This window comes from Notamacropus eugenii, chromosome 5, assembly GCF_028372415.1.
Source record: "Notamacropus eugenii isolate mMacEug1 chromosome 5, mMacEug1.pri_v2, whole genome shotgun sequence".
In the NCBI taxonomy this organism is placed as follows: domain Eukaryota; kingdom Metazoa; phylum Chordata; class Mammalia; order Diprotodontia; family Macropodidae; genus Notamacropus; species Notamacropus eugenii.
This window is the reverse complement of record NC_092876.1, coordinates 70520145-70538622: the sequence shown is the minus strand read 5'-3', so window position 1 is coordinate 70538622 and position 18478 is coordinate 70520145. Positions and strand designations below refer to the sequence as shown.

Here is an 18478-nt window from a genome sequence, read left to right as displayed (position 1 = left end):
CCAGAATCAACCAAAGGGTTTCTGTTCCATTTCATTCAATTCCACATCTCAACTCTTGACAGCCAGAACTGTCTTTCTACTCAACAAAACTCCTCCCCTCTCACATCTAAACTTCACTGGACTTGCTCCTTGTTGCAGTTCAGCAAAACTAACTGATGCATTAAGTCACAAGATCATAAAACTAGGGCTATAAGCACTTCAAAGATCATTTAGTCAAATTCTCTCATTTTAAAGAAAAGGAAATTGAGCCACCTAAGGTTAAGTGACTCGCCAAGGATCAGGCATAGTAAGGAGCAGAACTGAGATTTGAACTCAGGTCTTCTGAATCAAAATCCCAGCATGCTTTTTGTGTGGTACCCCACCTCCACCAAGATAGGAGAAAGGAATATTTCCTTATGTTTCCCTCAGGGTCAAGCCTGGTCATTGTAATTCTACAGTGTTGGGACTTAGGGTTTGTTATTGTTACTGTTCATTCTGTTTTCATTTCTACGGTTCTTGGGTAAATTGCTTTCCTGGTTGTGCTTACTTCACTCTGCCTCAATTCATTTAAGTCTTCCTATGTTTCAAGCTTGGTTTTTGATATGTTGAGTTTAGGTGGTGCTGGGACATCTAGGTGACATCCTGGAGACAGTTGTAACTGAAGGGCAAGAGACAAGTCAAGGCTGCAGGGATAGATGTGGAAACCATTTAATGCGAAGAGAGTGAATGAGATTGCAAGGAGAAGAGTGAAGAAAAACGAGATGAATAAGGATAGAAGCTTGAGGAATACTCACTTAAGAAATCAGGAGGAGAATAAGAAACCAGAGAAGGAATGGTCAGAGAAGCAGATGGAAAACTGGGATAATGTGGTGTCTCAGAGGCCAAGGTGGGAGATAGGATCCAGTAGGTAGGGTGGTCAACAGTGTCAAATGATGCAAATGGTCAAGGAGGATAAGAACTGGCCATTGGGAGGTCTTTATTGAGCTCAGAGAAGACAGTTCTAGAACTGAAGGCAGGTCACAAGGGTTTGAGGAATGAGTGGGTAATGAAGAAGTAGGAGAATCAATTGTAAAGAACTTTTTCTAGAAATGTTGTCATGAAAAGAAGGACAAGACAATAGCTACATAAGTCAAGCAAAGATCTTTTTTTTTCATTGGGAAGACCTGAACATATATGTAAGCAGATGATGGGAAGGAGTCAGGGGAGAAATAGATTAAAGATGTATGAAAGATACAGAATGGATAAATGTTGGGTCAAAGTCATGGAGGAGGCAAAGGGATCAGGAATGCAAGTGAAGGAATTAGCTTTTGCCAGGGCCTTGGACATGGTAGGCTCTTAATAAATCTATATGGGAGGAAGGAAGGAAGGAAGGAAGGAAGCAAGGAAGGAAGGAAGGAAGGAAGGAAGGAAGGAAGGATAGATGAGAAACAGGAAGGGAGAGAGGGAAGAAGGGAGCAAGGGAGAAAAGGAATGAAAGATTGTGGATTCTAGAGAGCTGGAAGAGACCTTAAGAATCATTTAGTCCAAACACTCCTTTTTTACAGATGAGAAAACTAAGACCCAAAGGTGGAAGTGATTTGCCCAGGGTTGATGAGTTAGTGATGAAGTTAGAACTAAGATCCAGGTTCCCTGACTTCCAGCCCAAAGCTCTTTATCTATATCACACTGTCACCATGTTTCCACTTTCACATTCTCTCCAGCCAGCCAGCCGGGCTACCTTGCAATCTGCCTGTTAGCCCAGCCTTGCTTCTCCCACCTGGGCCAAGACCCTCCATCAGAGAGTTCTAGCATCCACGTCCCTTCTCATCTTTGGAGCTCTTACCCTAAGATCTTGATGACTTCTCATTTGATGACTAAGCAAAAACTTCCCTGGCCTATTACATCTTCCCAGCCCTAGGTGCCAGGCCAGACTCTGTTTCCACTTCACATTTTATATCCCATATAACAGACATAATGACATTTGCCTGCTAAGTTGCCACACATCCCCAGCACACAAACACAAGCCTTCCACTTCTTGCTCTCGGCACTCTCTCACAGTAATCAAATCAGGACTACAATTACATCTGAAAAGGTTCCCCATGGATCCACTCACCATCGCTATGACTGCTACCACTCCTCTATATGTCTCCTTCTATCACTGCGTAAACTTCTTAATAGCTGGTGCTATCTCACTTATTATATTGGCATCCCCAGCACTTAACACAGCTGGGACGAAGTAAGTGCTTAACAATTTTTTCCTTCATTTACTCATCATAGTCTAACATAAACAACCACTGCTGGGCTCAGAGAGCACCCACTCCCACTCTCCGAGGCGCCCTTCTGATGTGGTTCCAGGCATGCCGTCTGAATCAAGTTCAAGCCTCAGGGAACCTGACCTGTACTGACAGAAGGACTAGGATCCCTTTTCTCATACCCTTCAGCTCATCAGACCACCATCACTGCAGTACCCCCAGGGACAATTATTTAAATTCAGATTTTGTCTCATATCTAGAGTTTCTATAAAAGGTGGAGATGCTCAATGTCCAATAAAAGTCAGATATGGAACAGGAATTTATTTCTTCTACACAAAAGAAATGCTAAAATACAAAAGAGTCTCATAACTGCCATGTTGACAATATAACTAAAGAATTCAAATAGGCTACAACTATTATTATAATCTCTTGGGAGTCTGATTTTTAAACCAGCTTCATCAGAACAGAAAGCAGTTGATGGCAGCTGACGGATATGGCCACATTTCACTTGGCTCTGCACTGTCCAAACAACTCTCATTCCATTTCTCTGGTGAAAATGAGCCAGATTTGGACCCATTTTCTTGTTGATGATTATGCTTTGATGACTGTCTTCTCCAAGAATATTAAAGTAGTTGCTGGTGACTCTTTCCCATGCCTCCCAGCTCAGATCAAAAGAACTCAAGACCTGAAGACCTCTCAAAATCACAAGCTCACCTTTAAGCCTAGAAATGTCTACCTTGAAAATGATGTTTGATAACCTACCCAAGAAAGGAAGCACAATGTAGAAAAGGCAGCCACCAGGATCCTAGGCACAAGTTTACCTGGTTGAATCTATGCTCCATGTAGAAGCTCTAATAGGATGGAAGGAAAGATCACCACCTGTCCCCAATTCCTCACTGGGAGACTAGAGACTAAGCTTACTGCTCTCCACCAGGGAAAGGCTAAGCAAGAGAATGACCTGTAAACAGTCTCTTCTTTTTAAAAGTCCATGAAGTCATCAGCTACCCTGAAACAGCAGCCAGTGATGGAAGGAAGTGTGCTTCAACTTTTCAAACCAACCATATCCTTCAGCACAGAACCACCATTTGGCCAAAAGCAGCCCAGGTGTTCATCATCCCCCAAGAGGCTAAGTGCTAAGCCACAACACATCATCCAGAACAAGGAAAGACAACTTTGGACATATTCCATGGGATGGTCTTAATTATGGCAGGATCATAGAATCATATATGTTGAGCTGGACAAGACCTCAGACATCACCTCATCCACTCATTTTATGGATGAAGAATCAGGCCCACAGGGATTAAATGACTTGGTAAAAGTCATATAAGTAGACATTAATAGGGCCAGTGCTGAAGTCTTTGACTTTAAATCCTATGTTCTTTCCAGTGTATCATGCTAACTCTCAAATTGTGGTCTCCTGGATCAGACAAACCTGACAAAGTCCTTCCCTTGTGAACTTCAGGAAGATCAGTAGATAGAGAGATGATACATGATAGATATACAGATACAGATATATATAGATAGACAACTGGATAGAATAGATGGATGAATATAGATAGATATAGATGGAGGGATGGTAGATAGATTGGATGAATGGATAGATATGGATGGATGAATATAGATAGATATGGATGGATGGTGGATAGATAGATAGATAGATAGATAGATAGATAGATAGATAGATAGATAGAGCATTAATTACTTACCATGTTCTAGGAATTACGCAAAGTGTCAAACATACTAAAACAAACAAAAAATATAGTACCTACTTTCAAGAGGCTTACATTTTAAAAGAGGAAGACAAAGCATAAAGGCGAACTAGAAAACCAGGGGATTGCAGAGGATACCTACAATTAGGCCAGTCAGATGCTGGCAGGGAGATTAAATCTAGAGAGTAAGCAGTGCAGCTGGGTGTAAAGTAAGTACGCCCCAAACATCTCATGGAATCATGGTCCAGGACAGGAATTCACCAATCAGAAGAGAGGACCATAGAACAGAAGCATTTCTAGGGTGAGAAGGCTGCTGGGAGGGAGGTGGAGAAGTCAGGAGAGCAAGGAATGGAACAGAGCACAAAGCAAGCGTAGCCTGAATGCTTTATTATAACAATTTTGGTTGCTGTTTTCCATTGTGTCTGAATCCTTATGGTCCCATTTGGGGTTTTCTTGGCAAAGATATTGGATTGCTTTGCCCTTTCCTTCTCCTGTTCATTTGATAGATGAGGAAACTGAGGCAAACAGGGTTAAGTGACTTGTCTAAGGTTAAGTGTCTGAGGCTGAATTTGGACTCAAGATGATGAATCTTCCTGACTTTGGGCCTAGCTTTTTTTGTGGTGTCAAAGAACTAGAAAGTAAGGGGGGAGGAGGGCCCATTGTTTGGGGAATGACTGAACAAGGTATGGTACATGAATGTAATGCAAGACTATTGCACTGTAAGAAATTAGGGAAAGAATTTCAGAGAATCCTGAGAAGACTTATATGAACTGAGACAGAGTGATGTGTATAGAACCAGGAGAACCATTTATACAGTAACGTTTTAAAGACAAACAACTTGGAAAGGCTTGAGAATGATGATCAATGCAAAGACCAACCATGATTCCAGAGATGATGACATATACTACTCACCTCCCAGCAGAGAAGGATAGGCTTAGGGTGCAGATAGAGAAGCATATTGTTTAGACATGGCCAATAAAGGAATTCGCTTTGCTTTATAAAGATTTTGCTTTGCTTTTCTTTTCATGGGAAGATGAGAGCAAAAGAAAACAGATTTTGGTTCTATTTGAAAACTTGAAAAATATAAAAATAGTTTTTTAAGGTCCAGGAAAAAATAGACTGATACTTGAGTAGCTGAGCAGAAGTATCCAGTATAAAAGGTCCACTCTGGACACTGCTGGACCTATTAGCTCCTTCATCCTCCTCATGGCCAATCTAGGTAGAACCATACTTCAAATATGCATGATTTTATTGGGGTCAGCATAACCTCAACATGAATGTCATCAACATAAACCTCAACTCCTCCATCCTTAGAATATACTCTTCATGAGTTGTTGTGGCCAAAAGAATTGGATTTGAATGTTTCTGAATGTTTCATTTCAGCTCTCAGACCTCATGAGGCAGTTGGAGAGGATCCCTGTCCCCATAGTGACTGGTGGTCAGACCTACTGTGCTGGAAGTATACTTTTCCATCAGTCCTAGGAAGAAAGGTCTTGTTCTTTGTGTCTCTCCGGCAGAGCAGGGACTTCACATGGGAGGTGCCAGTCCATGGGTGCCAATTCAGGAAAGGGGGGGGGGAGGCCACTGCCCTCAGGCTTATTCTGCAGCTCTGATTCTCCTCCATGCTGCCTCCCACCCAGCTCCCTAATGTGATCATCAGGAGAGATGCCAAGAAAAAAAACTGTCAGGAGTGTGGACGGCCATACCAGGTAGCCCCTTCCCACAAAAGACACATGGTAGGAGGATTATTAATGACAGAGGGCAACTTTGGGGCTCCCCCATATCAAGCATCATCTCCAAGGTGCCAAACCATGATTGAAGCCCTCAAAGGGGCCACATTTTCAATAGGCTTCATCTTAACTCCTGAACTACTCACCATGAGCTGGAATCTAGGTACCCCTACCCTGGCCTGTAGAACTCTAGGACTGGTCATTGGGAGAAATGTCTAGCTATGGGGCCAGACATTTGGATATTTGGTTAGCAGCTGGCCTCCCAATGCCCCACTGAAATCACAGATTCAAAGCTTAGAAGTAGGATGTAATCCATGCTGCCCATTTTATAGATGAGGAGACTTGAGGCCCAGAGAGAAAGTGACTTAACCAAGGTAACACAGTAGCATAATCAGGTTTAAACTCAAATCCCCTGACTTCTAAATTCTGTAGTTTTTCCACCACATCACCACAACCTCCCGGGGACACAATGTAGGAAAGGCAGTCATTCACAGACCCGATCCATGGCATTCAGAGAGCTCTTTTATTTACAAAGCGATTTACAAACATCAGCTTGTGACTCCCCACAGCCCCTTGCGAGGTAGGTCAGTAAGTCATATCTACAGTTTACAGATGGGAAAACTGAGGCACAGAATGGGGATGTGACCTGCCCCATTGTGAAAAGATCTTTCTTGTCCCCATCCGCAAAAGAAAAGGAAAAAAGAAACATATGCATCCTTGCTCCTGGGATCACCCAGACATGCAAGTAAACACCCATGTTCTGGTGCTCTGGGACACTCTGGTGCTTCCCTCTAACCTCAGTGAGCACCCACAATGGGGTCTATAGGCTCCCCATTCCCTGTGGTGATCCATAGTTCAGCCTTGCAGATTGTCACTTGCCCAGGCTGGGCCTGGCTAGGCCAGCAAGGACGAAACTGAATGAAGGAGGAGCGAGGAGAGGGTAATGAATCAGTTTCATTCTCAGAACACAGTGGGCTGGAGATACTGGGGTGAGGGGAAACTGGTCAGGGAGTTCTCAGCACTCCCTGGTTCAGGCATCTGGCATCTGGTTCAGAGAAGAGTTTGGGACTGGGGGACCAGAACCCCTTGGGTCATAAAAAAGCATTCTGGGGGATGCAGGAGATGAGTAACCCAAGGAAATAAACTGGCCTGGGTAGGAGAAGGGGGTAGATCAGTGCCAGATGGGCGGACTGGCCACTGGGGGTTGGGGAGGAAAGGGTGTGACCTCTCAGACACAAGGAAAAGGTTAGTGTTCACTCATTGGAGCCTGCCAAGTCCCTGGTGGAAAATACCAATGGTTACCACTACCCCTTAGTGGGAAGTCATAACTAGGACTCTCCTTTTAATGGAGTACCTGACTAGACTCCCAAGGCCCACCCATTCACCAGCCTTAAAGCCATCTTCTTCCCTTTGTACTCCCAAGCCCTGAAGGACTCAGACAGCTATAACCTCTTCAAAGCCCTTTCCAGATGATCTAAATTCTCTCTCAGTCAAGGGCTGCCTGGCTCCATCATGGGTTCAAAGACCCAATCTCAGGGCAAAGTAGCCGTGGTTGACACATGCCATCCCCTCCAAGGTCTGATAAAGCCAGCTTGGCATGCCCCCTAAGACAGCTGCCTCTTTGCTCTATGGTCCCATCCTAACAGCACTGAAGTCCTTTATTAGGCCCATATGAGCCCACTGGGGCTGGGAGACTATACTCAGCCCTATCCCCAGCCACCCCCTCTGTTTGGTCCTTAAAACTTTCCCAGATAACAGGACTGACCTAGAGAAAATCCCATGCCAGCATAGTGCCACATCCTGTCTACAGTGTCTGCCCCTCACACTCCATCTCTAGGGGCCACTGCATGGGTGCTATGCCTAAGAGGGGAGGGGACAGGATGGTGTCAGAGCCAGGGTGACCTAGGGCAGGCAAATGGGTGACCAGGTCATCCCCTCATGCCAGGGTTCTCACTTGCAGATGGGACGGCAGGTGATAGGAGGGCCAGCCCCTGGGGGATGAGCCCCCTCCCCTCCAAGACTCAGCACATCTCACGCTATCTGGTCTCCAGTGATTCCAGGTATTCCAGGGCCACATCATAGCAGAAATGGTACTGCTCCTGGAAGGGAAAGAGGGAGGGAAGGAGGAAGAAGACATGGTGAGCTGTTACCAGAGCCTTTTCTGCCAATCCACCTGATGTCCCATTCCCCAACATATCACTGTCCCAGGGAAGAGACAAGAACAGGAAACTTTTTTAATAAGGCTTAATAAGAAACCTGATATCCTAGAGTTCTCAGTGACTAAGCTACTAAGATGTGACCCAAGGAGAGACAAGCGATAAGTTTGGGGACATTAACCATAGACAGGGGTTTTTTCTAGATGCTGGAATCTGAGCATAGGCGATGGAATGAATGGGCACTGGGCATTGGAAAAAGGATGGGATACTGGACACAGTAAATGTAATAGATAATAAGTACTGGGTGGAAAGTATGGGATGAACTAGATGGTGGCATGGAATGGAGAGGGCACTGGGCACAAATGAGATGCTGAGTGTGGAATATGGAACAGAAGTATCACAGGGTATGGAACTAACAAGGATGGTGGACATGGGATAAAATAAAAACAGATCTCTGAGCACTGAATATAGAATGGATGGGTACTGATGACAAATTATAGACAGAGAACTGAATACGGGATGAACAGGGCATTAAGCACGGATGGGATTCTGAGCATGGCATATAGAATGGGCAGGGCATTGAAAATGGAGTATGGGTGGGATGATGTATAAAAGGATGGAACACTGGGAACAGAGTGTGAAATAGGTTCTGGGCATGCGGGCACTAGGTTTGGAATCAACAGGGAATTTGGCATAGAATTTATAATGGTTAAGGCATAAGATATCAAATGATCAGGATGTTGACATATGGTATGAAATAGACTGAATGTTGGACATCAGGTATGAAGTGGACTGGGCATTAGGCACAGATGGGATGCTGGGCATAGAATGTAGAATAGATGGGTGCTAGACATAAGTTACAGAAAGGATGCTGAGCATGAAATACATATGATGCTGGGCATGGGTGGGAGGCTTAGCATCAGATAAAGGACAAGTTAACTCAATCTAGACACGGCATTAGGCATGTAGTATGCAACAGTTTGAGCGCTAAAATGAATGGGACACTAAGCATAGGGTATGGAAGAAGGGCCCCTGGAGTGGGGTAAGTATATAATAGAGAAGATGCTGGACTTGGTATGGCAGAATGGATGGAGAGCAAGCATGAGGTGTGAAAGAGGCAGGGCATTGAGCAGGGGGTAAAGATGGGCAATAGGACATGAAATGGATGGGATGCTGAGTACAGGTTATGGAATAGGCATGGAGTGGGGATGAAGTGTTAGGAATGGAGTAGACATGGCATCAGGCACAGATGAGATGCTAGGTATGGGGTATCAGAATGGATGGATATTATAGAATATTGAGAATAGAGAAGACAAGGTGTTTGGTATGTTGGGCATAGGGGTGGGTCATCATTTATGGAAAATCCAGGGCTCTGGGCATGGGGTATAAATGGGTGTAGGATATAGAAAAGATGGCACACTGGGAACAAGGTATGGATTGGCCTGGAATGAATAGGGTGCTGGCCACAGGAAGTATGGGGCACCAGGCACAAGGAGGCCTACTCACCAGAGTTTCCACCATGTTGGGCTTGTAGTTACGCAACATCTTGGCAGCAAAGAAAACATCAACCAGGTTGTGGCAGCGAATCATCTCCAGGACTGTGGTAGAGGCACAGAAGGTACCACTGCGACCACCTCCATTCCTGTCAGGAGGAGAAAAGCCAAAACTTTGAGGGGGAAGGTCCCCAGAGACACCCAGAGGGATGGACAGGAGATATTGCTAGAGACAGAGACACCCAAAAACAGAGATGGGAGATGGAGAAACAGAGCTAGAAAGAAATCTCAGAGAGACCCACATATAGAAAGAGAAACTCACACTTGGAATGCTCTCCCTCCTCAATCATCAGCTTCCTTCAAGGTTCAACTCAAGTGACACATCCTAGAAGAGATCTTTCCTGACCACCACATCACCCTACTCCACTCACCATGTTCGCTCTTTCCTCTTGCACTTATTTCTATGTTCAGAGGGGGTATGGTATAGTGAACAGAGACTTTGACCTTGAAGTCAGGAAGACCTGGGTTCAAGTCCTGGCTCTGACTCATACCAGACCATGTAACTCTGAGACAGTCACCTAGCTTGTCAGTGCCTCTGGCACCAAAGACTCCCAGATGCAGAACATTTACAATGGTCAGAGATTCAGTCAGTCAGTAAACATTTATTAAGCTCCTACTCTATTCTAAGCATGCAGGACACAGAGAAAGGCCAAAACAGTCTCTGCATCAAGGAGTTTTAGTCTATGGAGGAGATAACATGCAAACAACGAGGTACAAATAAACTTTCGACAGAACATCTTAATCAAGTAATCAATAGAAGGAAGGCACTAGAATTAATTGGTAGAGGGAGTTCCTTATCAGGAGATTCCTACATCAATAAAATCACACGTTGGGTAAGAAAGAGAAAGAGAGAAGAGAGAGAGAGAGAGAGAGAGAGAGAGAGAGAGAGTGTGTGTGTGTGTGTGTGTGTGTGTGTGTGTGTGTGTGTGTGTGTGTGTGTGTACAGTAGACTATAAGCTGGACAGTGACTATTTCATTTTTCTCCTTGTATCTCCAGTGTTTAGAAAAGTGTTTGACACACAGCACATGCTTAATAGATATCTGCTGAGATGTGGGGAAGAATCGGCGAGTAGCAGGCATCCATGTCCATGCCTGGGTCGTGCTCACTCCCTCAGCATGCCTACCTGCTCCATCCCCAGAAAGTTCCATCCTTCTCAGAGACAGTCTATGGCTCCTCCATCTCCTTCCCAGATGAGGAGTCCCATCAGAGCCTTGATTTTCCAAAGAGGGGCAGTTGTATAGAATGAGGGGAACCCAGGCCACGGCTATCTGGGTTTCTCACTCCAGAGTCACACATTTCTCTCAACCACAACCCTATGCTCAGCCACCAGCTAGCACCAAGCTAAGATGAGAAAACCAGTCTACTTATGTCATGGCAAGCAGGATTAGTTGTCTCAGTGTGGCCAGAAGATCAGAGCCCATCAGAGCCATTCTCTCCACCTCCAAGCTAACCAGGCATGTTGTTGGGTACAAGGACAGAGATCCAGTTCTTAGGGCCTATCCTTAGCTAGCTGAGCATCTGTCCTGCCTGGGCCATGGACGTGACTCCCCAGACAGAGGTTTTCTTAACCTCCTGTTGTGTCCTGGTCCCCTTTGGCATTCTGGTGAAGCCTATAGACCCCTTCTCAGAATATGCTGGGGCGGGGGGCTAACTGAAGGAAATAAATTTTAATTAAGTTTAGTGGATATAACGATGTAATTGCTTTCCCATCCAATTTCACAAGCCCTCCAAAATCTTGGCCTATGGATCTCAGGTTAACAATTCTTGCCTTAGGGGAAGCTGGGAATTCTCTAGGATTTGGGGCCCCACAGAAGGCACTCCCTCCAAGCATATACCCTGGGTGAATTGGCATCTTCCCCTGTCTGCTAACTTCCCCCCGCCTGTCTCCCTCAGTGCCCTTAGACAAGTACTGCTGTAAAAAAGGCTGATGCAGCACCCTGGGGCTCAGGGCGGGAGGGAGTGGTTGAAGAGGTCAGCACATAATGTTGGTGAAACATTTTTGTTGGCTCAGCCGAACAGAAGAGTCTGACACATGATTTATCTGTATGTCTGAACTTTTGAGCCAGAAAGGACTTCAGAGGCCAGTGAGTGCAACCCCCTTATTTCACAGATAAGGAAACTGAGGCCCAGAGACCACAGTTGTCCTGGGATTAAGTAGCAGAGGACTCAGCCCCAGGGCCTCTCTAGGGCCAGTTCTTGTGGCCCCAGAGAGTGGTCCCAAGGCCTAGCCATGAGCTCTGCAGGTGCCACCCCCAACCCCACCTCTAGCCCAGGGCTCCAATACATGAAATTTCCCTGTGGGTCCCTGGCTTTCAGTACCTGGCCCACTCTAGACCCTCAGGTCACTCACAAGCAATGCACGATGGTCCGCCCCTCCCCACTCTCGGCCTGCCATTTCTCCACCTCGGCCAGCAAGTGCAGGAAGGCCTTCTTAGAGTCAGGTGTGTCTCGGTACGCGGACCAGCGCAGAAACTGGAAGTGTCGTACCAGCAGATGTCCTTCCTGCAGCTAGGGAGGGCAAGGGCAGGGGTCAGGAAGGACAGAGGGGGCAGGTAGATGGGGAGCATCCATGACAGAGGGATGGGGAAACCTCAGAATCAAAGGGACATTGGAGTTCAGGAGAGGGGGCATCAGTGACATGGGAACATTGTGGGCAGGAAGATGGAGAATATCAGAATCAGGGAGGACATCAGGGTGCAAGGCATCCAGGGAAAGAGGATGGAGACCATCAGGGACTAAGTGACGTGAGGGTCAGGGAGATGAGAGAAAAGGTAAGAGAATGAGGAGACATCCGGACTAGGAGACCTGGAGGTCAAGAGAACAAGGAGACCTCAGTATCAGAGAGATGGGGGCGGTCTTCAGCATCAAGGGGCAAAGGACACAGGAGACAGGGACTGGGGGAACCGGAGGATGAGAGCCACTGAGCATGGGGTGGACAAGAGGACATTGGTACCCCAAGCCTAGCAAATGGGGGTCCTGAGAGCAGAGGAAGGTGGGGGCACTGAAGCCATAAAGGGAGGAGGACAGTAGGGCCTGAAGGAGAAGGACGTCACGGGCAGGGGACAGGAGCACATTGATGACACAGAAATGGGAGCAGCAAAAGGACTTGGAGAAGAGAGACCCTCAAGCCAACAGCCGGCCTTGGGTATGTTTATGGTAATCACAAGGAAATTCAATCTGTGGAGCCAGAATACTAATGCCTCTCAGTTTAATTAGTTGATAATTAAGTCCTGCTTGTATGCATGCATACACATGCACATACACACACACACATACACACACACCCCTGGCACACTTACCCGAGTGAGGTTCTGAACTCGGAAGAGGCGAGCGATGAGGTCATCGTCTGCTGTGCCAGACACAAACTCCACATCCATGGGGCCATACTGCTGGCGACCAGGCTCTGGCCAGTACTGGGGACAGGGCTGGGGGTGCAGTCAGATGGGGAGTGAGGGCCTTCTCACTCCCACCCACAGTGACCCACATCTACATGCACACGTGCACACACTCTGTGTGTGTATGTGTGTGTGTGTCTCTCACACACACTCATACACACACCCATACATATGCACACACCCCCTCACTCCTATCCACAGTGGCCCACATCTACACACACACACTTTCTCATGTACTCACACACACACACACACACACACACACACACACACACACACACACACACCCTATTTTCTTCAGGAGCCCTCTTCTCGTCCCCCCACCTCCCAGCTACTGGTGCCCTCCCCTCTGAGATTACACTTCCCCCGCATATATCTTGCATGTACCTGGTTCTCTACATGACATCTCCCTCATTAGGCTATGACTTTCTTGACAACTGAACACAGTGCCTGGGCACACTGTGAGCCATTAATAGATGCTTGTGGACTAACTGTCTCATCTACTCAAAGCTATACAGAGTCACAGTCTATACACGTACCAACATACACACGCGATTACACACAAGCCAGATAGACAATGACCCATAGCTCCATCCCAACACCCAGGCAACCTCACACCTTCACCCTCTCACAAAGACACTAGTGCACACAGACCCACAGCCTCACATGAGCATATACAGAGGCCAAGTCCACGAACCTTACACAGACACACATAGCTAGCTGCCCACAGATTCACCCCCAGACACAGACAAACACACAAAGGCACCAAGAGAGAAAGATTCATTTCTCTCCTACCATCCCCCACATGGCTATGCCCATACACAAGACTGTCCAATTCCAAGGATGCCTCGGCTGTCATATCCCTGGGCTAGGCTTGGGGGATGGAGGATAAGGGAGTATCGACAATCTGGCTCAGCCCCAGAAACCAATCAACCAAGGGCAGGAGTCAGAGTGCCTAGAACACTGGACCTAAAATAAGGAAGGCATGAATTCAAATCCTGCTGACTAGTTGTGCAACCCTGGGCAGGTGATTTAACCTCTCTGGGCCTCAGTTTCCTCATCCGTAAATAAGGAGGTTGAACTAAAAGTTCTTTGGGGTCTCTACAAGTCCTAAATCTATGATCCTATGATTTGGGCAGAGGCCTAAGGGTGGGGGTGGACCAAAGACAAATTGGGGTCACCACATCAATGTAGGTGTCTACACCTTGCTCAGCAAGTCAGTCACCAGCAAATGCGTTGCCCTAGGCTCATGCACGGGGATAACAGAAGTGAAAGGAGAAACTGTATTTCCCTCCCTTCCTTGCAGAGGTGGGGAGCTATGGGTGTGGAACATTGTCTACACCATCAAACTCAGTTAAAGTATGAGCTTTCCTGAACTGCTTTTTTTTCTTCTCTGTCCTAAGGATGGCTCTCTAAGAAGAAGTGAGGTGTGTGTAGAAAGGAATATGATGGAAAACAAAAGATGGGAATAAAAACATTTTTAACTTTTTTTAAAATGCAAGGAGAGAGGATTAGATGACCACTGAGGTATCCTTCCCAGATCTACTTAGTTAATAAATATTTATTAAGTACCTACTATGTTCCAGGCACTGCGTTTAAAAAAAAAAAAGGCAGAAGGCAGTCTCCTCTTTTAAGAAGCTCACAGATGAGTGGGGAGAAATAAAAGTTATATATAAAAAGTTCTCTGATTCCCTTCTCAGCAAAGCGCAATCCTCACCCTTCACTAAGAGAAGAAAATGACTTACAATGCTTTTCATGGCCAGTTAGAGCCAGGGCCTGGAGTTCGAAGCTGGTCTCCTGGCTCCCAGGCCAGACTTTCCAAGTCGGCCTGGACTCCATCTAAGCACATCAGCTCAACATCCCAGGCTGGAGCCCTAATTCTGTAGGCTGTGGGCCACCCACTTCTGTGATCCCTCCCCTCTTTCTACTGGCATTGACGGTCAAGAAAAGCTGGGTAGCTATGAGCAGATTAGTCCATCTGCCTGGGGGCCATGGTGAACTGAAACTCATAAAATCCCTCAGTTAATGAAGTCTCCTCTGCTATCTGTTAAAAGCCCATGAAGTTAATTGTATATAAAGCCCACTTCCCAGTGGAGTTAATGAACAGAGCCAATCAGCAGCCTTTGCACTCCCGGCAAGTGATACCAAAGGCCCTCAGTTCCGTTGGGAAGGGAGGAGGGAAGATGGTGAAGAACTTAGGACAATGTAAGGCCGTTTCTGGAGACACCACTGGGGAAGGAAAATGGGGTGGAGGGATGAAGCCCTCCTCTGATAGAGTCTCATTTTAGATAACTATTCTTTTTAAAATTTGTATTGATATCTTTTGGATTTATATCTCCTTTATTTCTAAATGTATACTTCCTCCCCTAACTAAAGAGTCATTCCTTATCATAAAAAAAAACAGTAAAAAAAGATTATTCCTGCTAATAAGATGCCAAACTCAATGGATTGTACAATTCTAAAAGACTAAAAAAGTTGTCAACAATCCCTCTAGATTTCAATCATGGGAAAAGCCCCATTCACCACATTGTTACAGGGCTACATTTGTTGGCCATGGTAGCGTCACTGGGTAAGGGCTGAACATTCTGTGTCCCAAGGTCCCTTCCCTTTGTTTGGAAGCCCTCTCCACAGATCTGGCACATACCCAGATCCAAGGCTCCCAGATGTCACTGAGAAAGAGTGAGGACTGATGTCCATGGATAGGCCTGAGGGTCGTGTCCTCATTATTCAGTTTGGGTCCAGTTCTGTCCTCAAGGCCCAACTTACTTCCTGGTCACTCTTGGGGACATCTTTACCAGGCTGGAAGACCAATATCGTCTGCTCCCTCTGGCTTGCAAGCCCCATAGCTCTCCTCCCCTCCTCCCTGTGGGTCCAATAAACACCCTCCTCAGACTCAGCTAACTGAGAAACCCTAACCCCTGTGGTCACAGGAAAGTGGTAGTGTGAGGCAGTGAAAAGAGTAATAACTGTCTGATAATCAGAAGGTCTGGGTTCAAGTCCTGACTCCTACAACTATTAGCTGTTTGACACAAGGCAAATCAATCAACCCCTCCCCAGACATACTCACCCAGGCAGAATTGGACTGATTGAGCTGATTGAGCATGACTATGGAAGTGCAGCCATAATCGTAGACCAGGCGCCAGAAGTCAGGGGTCGTGCTCTGCAGAGGATGCAGGGTGACGATGAAGGCTGCACTCTGGGTGTAACTCTGTAAGGGAAGGAAAAGTCCGACACCCATCGGTCAGCCCACTGCCTCATTTCTGAAGCACCTCCAAATGAACACGCAGTTCCTCCTACCCAGACCAAAGGAGCTCATTTCAGGCCCGTTGTAACACACAGCTAGATTCCTTTACCTTGGCTCAGCTGCCCCATTTTGCATATTGGGAGCATTGAGGACTGATTGAGAAGTAGATGAATTGCCCTTGTCAATACAAAAGTCATAAAGAGAAGCCACATGACCTAGCCCCAAGGGAACTATAGAATCTCAGAACTAGAAGGAACCTTAGAACACAGAATATTGGAACTGTGAGGGGCACTGGAGCATAAAATGTCAGACCCAGAACCATATAACACAGAATATCAGGGCTAGGATGGACTTTAGAACATAGGATATTGGAAATGAAAGGTACATAGACTCTAGAACACCAAATTTCGAACCTGAGAACATAGAATGGTAGAATACAGAATGTCAAGGCGGAAGGGCCTTTAGAACATAGGATATTAGAGGTGAAAGGAACTTCAGAACACAATCTTAGAACAACAAATTTCAGATCTAGAAAGAATCTTTGAACACAGAATGTTAGAATACAGAATGTCAGAACTAGGAAAGACTTTAGAACACAGAATATTGGATGTAGAACACAGACTCTTAGAACACTGAATTTCAGAGCTCGAAAGGACCTCAGAACACAGGATATAGAATTTCAGAGCCAGAGGAGCCCTTGGAACATAGATTCTTAGAGCTGAAAGGCCTCTCAGAGGTAATCTAGTCCCACCTTCTTAATACATGGAACACACCCTAACCACAATTTCTTACCCTACAAGAAATTCATTTAACAGAATCTCTGACAGGTAATCATCTTACTTTGTGATCACTCACTATGTGAACCCTCCCAGGATTAGAAGGCTCACTATTACATAAGGCAGACCACTCTATTGTTGAACAGCAACAAATTATTCCAAATTATACCTTTCATTAAGTCAAAATCTACCTCTCTGCTCCTTGTTCAATCCTCTGGGGTTATAAAAAACAAGTTGGCACCACAACAATTCGAGGACAGCTATTGTATCTCCCTTTAGTCTTTTCCTTTCTAGGTCACATATCCTTGGTTCTTTTAACCATAACCATATGAATATTACCGATGCTTCTTCCACTGTGGATTTAGTGGGTCATTTTTTTAACCTAAGTATAGGATCTCACATTTGTTACTACATCATTTTATTGGCTATTGCCCATCGCTTTAGCCTGTCAACCCATCCAGAGTTCTAAGAGGCAATCATCATCAGTACTTTTTTTCCCAGTTGGAACAAATACTGGCTAACTTATTAAAAGTCACCTCACCTGCTAGTCCCCTGTATTTCATCCAATTCAACAAACATTTATTAAACATTTCCTATGTCCAGGGCAATATGCTAGGCCCTGAATGCTCTGAACTTGAGGTTAAAACCAAATATAAAGGAGGAATCCATGTCTCAAAAAGTTTAGATATGGATGCCCCTTCCCTTGACCTGGTTACAAAATGTCTCATTCATGAGCTTCCCTATCACCAACTTCTTTCATTGGGCAAAAGTCAGCTTAAGTTCCCTGATGTAATAACACTTTTAATTCAGTTTAGTTCAACATATGACATTTAGTTCAGTTCCATATTCTAACAAGTACTGAGGAAAGATCCATTATCAGCTGTGAAATGACACTTTTTTTTCTCATCTTCCTCAACACCTATGGCAATTTAAAAGGAGTTATTATTCTAGTTCCCTAGTTTCATTAGATATGCATTTATAGGGTAATCAGTGTTGATGCTCATGATTATCACTATTATTAACTCAACTGAACAAACATTTCTTTTTTTAAATCTTCTTGCTGTGTTATAGAAAGTCCTCTAAGTTATTCTGTGTCACCTGATGCTGACAAAATTGGGAACTCCACAGAGGATCCTACGGATGCCAAGAACGATAACATCCAGATTCCCAAATAATCTTCTTTGGTGGACTTAAGTCAACTCCTACAGTCTTCCATCAGCTAGAGACCCTGAGTCTGCAAAGCCTTATATATGGTTCCCAGGCTAGCACCATGGACAGCTAAATTCATGGGAAACTTTTTGGGATGACCAAGAGTAGCATGCCATAATGAGTAAATACTGGACTTGGAGTTACAAAGATCTGTATTCAAATCCTACATGCATGACCTTAACCTCTCTTTACCTCAATGTCTTCATCTATAAAATGAGGGCGTTGGACTGAATGGCCCCTAAGGTGCTTAGGATCCCATAGATTCAGCTGGAAGCTCTTTCTTTCTTGGACTAAATAGACAACTAGATGGAGTAGTGGATAGAGAGCCAGACTCACAATCAGAAAGATCCTGAGGTGGAATATTGACTCAGAAAGTTACTAGATGTGTGACCCTGGACAAGTCACTTAACCTCTGTCTCAGTTTCTCATCTATAAAATGAAAATTAAAAAACCCTACCTCCCAGGGTTGTTATGAGGGAAAATGAGGTAATAACT

General features: G+C 45.4%; 1 protein-coding gene across 2 annotated transcripts in view; it reads right to left on the bottom strand.

Moving 5' to 3' along the window:
• Positions 1 to 6153: 6153 nt before the first annotated feature.
• PTPRU (protein tyrosine phosphatase receptor type U) overlaps positions 6154 to 18478 on the bottom strand; it is a 104384-nt gene continuing 92059 nt past the window's right edge. For both annotated transcript variants that reach the window (XM_072609626.1, XM_072609625.1), the window contains exons 26-30: positions 15822 to 15962; positions 12659 to 12784; positions 11710 to 11867; positions 9312 to 9447; positions 6154 to 7748 (exon numbers count right to left, since the gene is read on the bottom strand). In XM_072609626.1, the coding sequence (XP_072465727.1) occupies positions 7686 to 7748; positions 9312 to 9447; positions 11710 to 11867; positions 12659 to 12784; positions 15822 to 15962 (624 nt within the window). In that variant the 3' untranslated portion in view covers positions 6154 to 7685. The remainder of the gene's footprint in view (positions 7749 to 9311; positions 9448 to 11709; positions 11868 to 12658; positions 12785 to 15821; positions 15963 to 18478) is intronic.